Below are 9,970 nucleotides of genomic sequence, written 5' to 3'. Positions count from 1 at the left end.
ATGGCCATCAATGGCATATCTAAAGTATTTTGGACACATTTTCAATATAAAGTTTAAATTAATCTAGGAGGATGATAGTATACAACCATTTATTCACATCACTTCCAGATGGCAGTGGTAATCCTTGAAGAGAGTACAAAGAGTTACCAAAAATAATTTGATTTTCAAGAGAGAATCTTTACTAATATAAGCTAGTACCAATTAGCCGTAGTTTCACATCCAAGCCATAATAGTTAAGACCATAATAATTTAATAGCATCATAGTCAATGTTTGACTATGCAAAAATAATCGTCAAATAATTTAATCTTTAAATCTAATCAGTGAGAAAGCATTTAAATAAGTACAATGAAAACATATAGCTCACTAAATTTGCACATAGTCAGTTGGTCACCTTTAGAAGGTCTTGGCACACTATTCATTTGCTTGCTTCCAAAAAAAATAATTTGAATGCAAATTCTGATTTCTTTTTCTTTCAGGTTTTGCCCTATATATATATATATATATATATTTTTTTTGTTTGCATTCAACAAATAAAACCTGAAGCAAAATGAAATCAACTTAGTATGTTCTAGACAATGTGTATTTATTATCATCTACTTAGATACGTACGTCCTCATGTTCTCATAGTTTGGGTACAGAGGCCTGTCTTGTGGCTCTCACTGTCCATTGCTTAGCAGTTCAACGCTAATATTGACATATTTATGTATTTTATGGATCATACAGACAAGCAGACAAGTTGAAAAAAGAAGAAATAAGCATAACTTCTTTATCTTCAAAAGGAAGAGTCTAGAAATTAGACTTCCTTCAGCATCCATCTTCGCCATTGGCTTATATGGACAAGAAGGTGGAACCCTCTCTAGTTTCCTGTATTCCCAACCAAAAAGCCAATAGATTTTTGCTTGCGAAAAATGAAAACATAGACTTCAGCAAAAAGAAGAAACATAAAGAAATTGAATCATGCTCGTTGGGGAAAAAGGAGGAGAAGTGGCACAAATAAAATGAGATGAGAAGATCAACACAAATAGAAAAAATAAGAGAAGAAAACAGAGAAGTAAAAAAACATACATAAATTACAAAAAGAATAGAAGGAAGAAAAACCTAGATGCAAACTGAGGACAAAAACGAGTAAAAGACATCTCACCATGATAAAATCGAAGATCAGTGGAAAGACATTGAGAATTGGGACGAGGAAGAGCAACAACATACAAGCCAAACAAACCTTTTTTATGAACATACAATTTATTTATAATTTATGAGGTCTTTGCATGGATTCTTATGCTGATTTTATTCAATTTTGCTTTAATTTAGCTTAATAACAAGAAAGATTTCAGGGGTAATCAATTCAAGAAAAAGAAGGCAAAAGATAAGAAAAAAAAGCAAAAAATTACCAAATTCAGCCCAATTCAGCCATGGAAGCAAAAGAGCATAATTTGGCCCAAGTAGTGCAAGTTAATTCCTTGGGAAAACCTAAAGAATGAAGCCTAGAAAGGATAAAATTTTGGCCCAGCAAGAGGAGGCCCATTCTCAGCCCAAATAACAACCTAGAGTATAGATAACATGTGCTAAGAAGGAGCTTAATTGCGGCCCAAATTGTAGCCCAAAGGAGTTAGGGGCGACAACCCTTAGAAGGTTCTTGAGAGAGAGCTCTATAAGGTTCAAAGGGGGTGTAATACACCCCATTCTAGAGGCTTCAAGAAGGGGCAAGAACTCCCTTGAAAATCTATATAAAGAGGCCTCTAGAAGGGGGAGAGGTGTTCATTTGCTTGAATTCAAGGCTCTCCCATCCCTTGGGGTTCAAACACCTTGAAGAGAAGAAAAGAGAAGAAGATCTAGGCGCAAGAAGGAGAATGAGAAGGGCTGAAGGAGTTCAAACTATCAAGAAGAGAAGAATGTGAGTTTGAATTTGAAGAATTTTGATTCAGAGATCTTATGTAATAATTCCTTTTAGTTTCATCTTTCTTTGGTTCGAATCAGTTTCTTTTGATGTAAAATTTTCTCGCTCCCTCTTCCTTTCTTTCTTGTTGAAATTAAGGCTGTTAAATTTCAGATTAAGTAATCAATTTCTTTCTCATTCGAATGGATTTGATTTACTCTTGATGCTTCTTGAATAGAGGGTGATTTTAGATCAGATTAGCCAATTTATCTTTCAAAACTCATATCTGAAATCTCATATTTGAGATTTGTAAGATCTGAATTGCTTGAAAGAGAATTTAGATCTTCAATTTTCAGGTTGGTCAATTTGATCTAATGCTTGGAGTTCTTAGAGTGCTTGAGAAATATTCTAAGAATTCAGATCTACAATAAAGAACTGAATTGCATGCAAGGTTAAAGATAACTTGCACAATTCAGTTGGTGACCAATTCATATTTGAATTGATGCCTTAGATGTATTTGAAGAAATGCATGCATGAATGATTAGATCCTTGGTAGAGATATATGGATCATCATTCATGCAAAGGATGAACATGCACTTGAAAAATGTTGATCATGACCTTGGGGTTTCACCAAACCAAGGCTTAATTATGGCATATTCAAATGACTCAAGTTGATTGATTGCTGAATCTTGAAATTTGGGTTTTATTGCCTACTCTTCTAATTTGAATTGAAGGCATTTGAGCCAATGTTTTAGGTAAATTTTAGCTTAGGATTTTAGTTTTTGAATAAAGTTATATCGTGTTGTTAATCAGATAAGAATTGATCAATTTAGTATTGGTAGTTGTTTCCTAAATCTTCGTAGGAACGATACTTTATTCACTACTTTATTACTTGAACGTTAGTACACTTGCTAGTGTTACAATGAACCACATCACTTTTGCTTTCACCAAATGTCTTTAAGGACATCCCAACAACTTAACCAATTTCAAGTATTTCTTAGAAATTAAATCCAAATTTTTTGTTCATAAGCTATTTGTAATCAAAACAATCCCACTACAAAATTTAGCAAATCAGATTGGGGAGTTTTGTGCTTGTTAACATAAACTAAGAGCAACCAAAATTTCTATAACAAAACCACGACAAGTAAATCAAAATATCGACCCTACGAGAGATCCTAATTTTGAAAAAGTCTATACTGAAAGGGTCTCCTAATCGGACAAGATGAATACTATGTCTTCGTCACTCTCTTCCTTGGTTTTTCCTTCTTTTTCTCGACAGCAGGAGTAGCAGCTGTGCCAGCACCTCCGGGGCAGAAATAGCAACCAGGAAACCTCCTCCACCAGAACTACCATTCATGATGAGATCTCCAATATTTATCCTCTGCAAGCTTAGCAAATAAACTTGGCCGGTAATAGATTTAGCCGGTAATATTTCTCCTCTGCAAGCATGCTCTCCCATAGACGTTATGGCAAAATCTCTAATATATGCACCTGAAACAAGGTTGTGAATTTATCCTGGGCTACAAATATTGGGTTTTCAGGTTCGACAAAGCCAAGCAAACATGAGAAAAAGGCAGAAAACAAAGAAAGATTAAAATTAGTAAACAGAAAAAATGCTTAAGCTATCATCGAAACGAGACTCAAGAGAAAGGAATTATAGAAAAACATAATAAAAATACGCAGAGCTCACTTTTGGGGCTCTCTTCCTAGTTCATTAATTCCTCCTCTCACTCTAGTTTTGGGGCTCTCTGTCAAAATCTTGTCGAGAGTGGGAAATAGCAAACAATGCAAGAGTTTGAAGAGTTTTTTTGGCTTGTGCAAGTTTATCTCTCGCAATCGATTGATTAATTAGATTTAGGAAAAATTCCCATATCCTGTATTTTGGCTTTATCTGCAATTTGGTCTCTAAAGTTTAAAATGCGATAATTCAGTATTCAAATTTTCAAGTGGCATGTGAAAAGATACAAATAACTCTCAAATATTATTTAATTTTCTTTATCAACTATTTGCTAAAATTAAAACCAATACAAAAATAACGCTAATTATGCAAAAAATTCAAATTTAAGATGTTGGTCAATTTTTCTTTAACCAGTTTTCAATTTCCCGTAGTTGATGCTCCTTCAGCAGATAAAACGAAACGAGAAGAGAATATCTCAGATATCTCGTCGCTTTAGTGTTAACTGAAAATCAAATGGAATAAAACATGATAAAACAGAGATGGATTGACATTTTGCATGTATCTTTTAAACTGTTAATGTTATACATCTCTCTTCCAGCCACCTAAATACTGATAATGTATATTGAATCTTCTACAAATACAGCAGAGAAAATTGGACCTGTCAGCTACACGCCAACACCAATACCCCTGGCCTCAATTTATTGCTCCGCCCTCTTTCATCTATTGGTCATCCACTTAAATTAATAGCATGCAATTATATTCATAAAGTCATACATACATACATAAAATGAGATGGGCCCCACTAACTGTCCTCCCTACTCTTCCCCTCTCAATCGGATAGTCCAGCCTTGCTCTTTAGGTGCTGCTTGAAACCCAGTTGAGATGGTTGAATTCATAGTCCAGCTTTGCTCTGTCAGAGACATACAGATACAGAGGGAGATACGTTGCAGAGCAGAGCTTTGGAGTTGTAAAGAAATTAAGCATAGTTGCTTCTTGCATACTTGGGGCAGAGCTTTGGAGTTGTGAAGAAATTAAGCATAGTTACTTGGGGCAGCAGCAAATGTGGCATAAAAATGGTTTTGTTATACAGTTGCTTCTTGCACACTCGCACGCGGTTGCCTTGATGTAATAGTAATACAAGTGGAGAACCCAGAAAGGAGATTTTTTGGCTTCAGTGACAATTAGGTCCAAGACTGCTTTTCAGGACTGATGCCCCAAAGCTTTCTCTCAATTTAATCTTTCGACCAGATTCTCTCTCTCTCTCGGTGACATAGGACTTGGACTCTGTTTCATTTTTTGAGGAAGAAGATGATGAACAATGTGTTTTATTTTTAACAGTAATTTTGACATTTTTAAAACTCTTAAATTGCACATGAGGTCACGTGATATAACATAACTGACAGTCTATTAACGACAGGTATTAGATTGTCGCGTTTCAAAAGTTCGGGTACTGGATTGTCGCATTTTAAAGTTTGGGGACCAAATTGCCACTCGATCCAAAGTACAAAGCATTGATCGAAAATTTTTCCTTAGATTTAGACCGGTTAAAAGCTTAGAACCGTCGTGCCAATTCGCAAAGACCGCTGCTTTTTAAATTTTTTTATTTTATTTAGGTTTTTCAAGCGGCGGTCCTTTGAAGACCACCACTTCAACTCTTGCTATAGTGGCAGTCTTAAAGACCGTTGGCTTAGACTGTTTTTCTTGTAGTGATAAAAACCTCCCTTGTTGTTTTGAAAAAATGGTGTAAATACCTTCCTTTCGTCATCATTTCAAATAAAAAATGTTGATGCAATGCATAAATTTCAAGGTTCAAAGTATCAGAAACGTTATGCGTATCAGAAAGATAAATTTAAGAGACATATCGATATGCATGGATATGGACGAAAATTAAGATACGCAAGGAAACACGTGGAAATGCTATAAATACATTAATAACTTATAAATAAACATCAGCATCACTAAATATAAGACATAAATATGGGCTATTTATACATAAAAATAACATGTTTTAGTGGGTTTTATGAAAAAAAAAATATATTATAATCAATATACGGGAACAAAAACATACTATTTAATAAAGTACTTAATTCAGTTCCAATGTGTTTGCTTGGAACTGTGGCAACTCAATATCCTTCTCTGAGAGAGTTAGTTCCCAAGGCCATATACCACCTCGAGGTTTATTAGGCAAGAAGTCATCTTCATAAGCAAATCTCATACCCCATAAATAAAACTGTAGTGAGATGAGATACAAAATTACAGATATTCATAGAAAAAGGAAATGGGTGGCCATTGTTACCCTCCGTCGGCTCTGTTTTTCTTCTTATTTATAGTTACCCAGGATGTATTGGAGAGATGCAGAGAGTTTGAAGGAGCTAAAGAGGGCTATTGATTTTGGGTCAGTGATGCTGGAATCTTTGCCTCAAGGAGCTAGGAACAAGTTTCCTCCACCAAGATCGCTGTCGGAAATCCCTCGTTGCCTCCTCGTCCTCTTCCTCCTTTGCTACTCTGTCAACTGATCTTGTTTCTAATCTGTTTATAAAACTTTTGAATCATCAGCTGGAGCTGCAGATCACATAGTCTAATTCTGATCATTGGACGAGGTTGAAAAGGTGGTGTCGTAGTTGATGTATGGAGCTATTGTGATTGTAAGTTTTGAGCCTGTGTACAAAGGATGGTTGACGTGTTTATTTCTGATTGGGAGGTACAGCTCGTATTACACTTATACATGGGGGGGGGGTCAGTCGTGAATGGTTCCCAGGATTGAAAAGCCTCAACAACAGAAAAGAAGTTCAGCCAATCTGCAAATGTATAGTCTTTGGAGGATGTGTTGATCAGGGACTTGTGGATATGAGGAATCACACCTCCATTAGCTATAGTTCCTTTGATCAGTATATCAAGTTTTTCACCCCCTTAACTTGCAAGCTGCAGATGCCTTGATGTAATACGTCTAACCTTTAGATCCTTGTTGGCATTGCCTGCCAATTCCAGTTCCAAGACTTCTGCAATAAGATACTCTAAGATTGTTACCCCTACTCTTCCATTAGCTGCAATCCTGCACTTCAGGAGACGATGGATACATTGCAATCCTGCTCTAGAAGAGCGAAAGCCATGTTTCTTCTGGCGTTCAGAGCTGAGGACGTAGTCGGACCTTTAGCCTTTTTCCGACATCTTTCCCACCAAATAGAGAGATGAAGAGCGTCATTAAGTCCGAGTAGGGAGACTTTCTCCCAAAAATCACTATGAAAACAATTAAAAGGCCGAAAGGGTATTATCGGAAATTTTGAAAAGAAAGTATCAATTACATGACGGAATATGACAGAAAGTCAACTCACGATGGGAGAGGTTTTATTGCCCTATATAAGTTCCCTCCGTTAAATCATCTCAGCGTAATATTCGAATTTCTTCGACCACGAGATGCTCTGTTTATCTGCAGTATGAAGGATAAATATCTATTTTCAATATATAAATGTCTGCCGTGCATCGCTGCATTTGGGTTAAGATCAATGCATGTTAGTTACCAAAACGTGGTAAAATCAGCCCATAATTTGATAGATTTTGATGGGATTTTGGCCGACAGGTTTGCATCACTCGCGCAGTTGTGTTCCCATCCTTCAACTCTCCGACAAGGGCGCCAGGTTCATGCTCAGGTCGTTGTAAATGGATTGAGTGAAAGTGATTTTTTGGAAACAAAGATTTTAGCTATGTATGTTCTTTGTAAAAGTTTGATAGATGCACAAAATATGTTTTTCCGGTTAGATTGGCGGTACCCATTGCCATGGAATTGGATGATAAGAGGATTTACCATGATGGGTTCGTTGGAGTTTGCGTTGTTATATTACTTCAAGTTGTTGGCGTATGGAGTTTGCCCTGATAAATATACGCTTCTATACGTAATTAAGGCTTGTTGTGGTTTATCAGCTTTTAATTTGGGTAAATGGATCCACAAGACCATTCGTTTGATGGGTTTTGAGATGGATATCTTTATAAGTAGTTCGTTGATTAAGATGTATACTGAGAACAATTCAATAGACGATGCGAAGCGTTTGTTTGATATAATGCCTCAGAAAGATAGTGTTTTATGGAATGTGATGCTTAATGGGTATGTGAGAAATGGGGATGCTGACAAAGCTATTGAAGTATTTCGGACAATGAGAACTGAGATGACACCCAATTCAGTGACATTAGCTTGTATTCTATCCATCTATGCCTCAAAAGCAATTGCTAAGTGTGGTACTCAGCTACATGGACTTGCCATCAGATGTGGTTTGGAATTAGATCCTTCAGTTGCTAACACTTTGTTGGCGTTGTATTCAAAATGCCGGCATTTATCAGATGCATACAAGTTGTTTGATTTGATGCCGCAGATTGATTTGGTGGCTTGGAATGGGATGATTGCTGGGTATGTCCAAAATGGATTTATGGATGAGGCTAGGGGCTTATTAAATAAGATGCTATCTTCTGGTTTTAAACCGGATTCTATCACTTTGGCAAGTTTTCTTCCTTCAGTTTCTGACTTAGCCAATCTGAAGCAGTGTAAGGAGATCCATGGTTATATCATTAGACACGGTGTGCATCTAGATGTTTTTCTAAACAATTCACTTATCGATGTATACTTTAAATGTAGGGATGTAGATTTGGCAGAAAAGGTTTTTAACCAGGCAAATAGTTTAGATGTTGTTATTTGCACAACAATGATTTCAGGCTATGTGCTTAATGGGATGAACAGTGATGCTCTGGGGATCTTCCGGTGTTTGCTTAAAATGAAAATGAAACCAAATTCGGTGACACTGGCAAGTGTTTTACCATCTTGTGCTGGTTTAGTGGCTCTAAAGTTGGGGAAGGAGCTACATGGTAACATTCTTAGGAATGGCCATGAGGGAAGATGTTATGTAGCTAGTGCATTGACTGATATGTATGCAAAATCTGGGAGATTGGAAATCGGTCATAGGATTTTTTGGAGAATGGTAGAAAGAGACACTGTTTGTTGGAACTCAATGATAGCAAACTGTTCGCAAAATGGCAAACCAGAAGAGGCCATTGACCTTTTCCGCCAAATGGGATTTGAAGGAGTACAGTATGATTGTGTCTCCATATCAGCTGCTCTTTCAGCATGCGCAAATTTACCAGCACTTAATTGTGGGAAACAAATCCATGGATTCATGATGAAAGGTACCTTCAGTTCTGATCTCTTTGCTGAGAGTGCTCTCATAGATATGTATGCTAAATGTGGGAATTTGGTGCTTGCACGTCATGTATTTGACTTGATGCAAGTGAAGAATGAAGTCTCATGGAATAGCATTATTGCTGCATATGGGACCCATGGTCATATTAAGGACTCTCTTGATTTGTTTCATAAAATGTTGGAGGAAGGGATTCAGCCAGATCATGTCACTTTTCTTGCCATAATATCCGCTTGTGACCATGTAGGTAATGTTGATGAAGGTTTCCATTATTTCCGTGTCATGACTGAGAGGTATGGAATTATGGCACGGGTGGAGCACTATGCTTGCATGGTTGATTTGTTTGGACGTGCCGGTCGTTTGCTTGAAGCATTGGACATCATAAGAAGAATGCCATTCAATGCAGATGCAGGTATCTGGGGAGCGTTGCTTGGAGCTTGTCGTGTCCATGGCAATGTTGAACTTGCTGAGCTGGCCTCAAAACATCTCTTTGAGTTGGATCCACAAAACTCTGGGTATTATGTATTGTTGTCAAATGTTCATGCTGATGCTGGTCAATGGGAGTGTGTTCTTAAAGTAAGAAGCTTGATGAAGGAACGGGGTGTGCAAAAGTTACCAGGTTATAGCTGGATTGAGATCAAAGGCATTACACATGTGTTTATGGCTGCGGATAGAAGCCATCCACAATCTGTTCAGATTTATTTATTGTTAAAGATCCTGCTTCTAGAGCTGAGAAAAGAGGGCTATGTTCCCCAACCTTACCTTCCAATGCACCCACAGACAATACACTTGGATGATCAAGTTAGATTCTCATCTATTTGAGGGGGGAATGTTGTAAGGCTGTTTTGTATTGTTTATGTACCTAAGGGTATATTTGTCATGTTATATCATTTTATTTGATCCTAATGTAAATACCCAAGTGGGTACTGCAAGACCCACCTTGGAGCTTTCAAACATTTGTCTTCTTTTCTTCTTTCTTCTTCCTCCTCTTAATTACACTAGCGATGAGATTTTTCTTTCTTTCTTTTAGGAAAAAGTGTAGTAAGGGGCTTTATGGCCCTAAAACTTGACATGTCTAAGGTTTATAGGTTGTAATTGGATTATCTTATGACCATTTTGAGACTTCTGGGGTTTGATAATCACTAGTGTCATCATAAAATGCAGTTCTTATGTTAGCTTTTCTATTGTGTTGAATGGTTCTATTGGGGGTTATTTTAAAACATAATTGTGGTCTGGAG

General features: G+C 37.0%; 1 protein-coding gene across 1 annotated transcript; it reads left to right on the top strand.

Annotated features, from left to right (window-relative positions):
• Window positions 1-6,732: 6,732 nt before the first annotated feature.
• On the top strand, window positions 6,733-9,688 carry LOC148846113 (Tetratricopeptide repeat (TPR)-like superfamily protein). Its single transcript, XM_088953404.1, has one exon. The coding sequence runs from the start codon at window positions 6,855-6,857 to the stop codon at window positions 9,552-9,554; it is 2,700 nt and encodes an 899-aa protein (XP_088809530.1). The 5' UTR covers window positions 6,733-6,854; the 3' UTR covers window positions 9,555-9,688.
• The last annotated feature ends 282 nt before the right edge of the window (window positions 9,689-9,970 follow it).

The sequence above is a fragment of the Nelumbo lutea genome, chromosome 7, assembly GCF_056320005.1.
Source record: "Nelumbo lutea isolate HS-2025 chromosome 7, American lotus-T2T, whole genome shotgun sequence".
Taxonomy (NCBI): domain Eukaryota; kingdom Viridiplantae; phylum Streptophyta; class Magnoliopsida; order Proteales; family Nelumbonaceae; genus Nelumbo; species Nelumbo lutea.
This window is presented reverse-complemented; position numbering and strand designations above follow the sequence as displayed.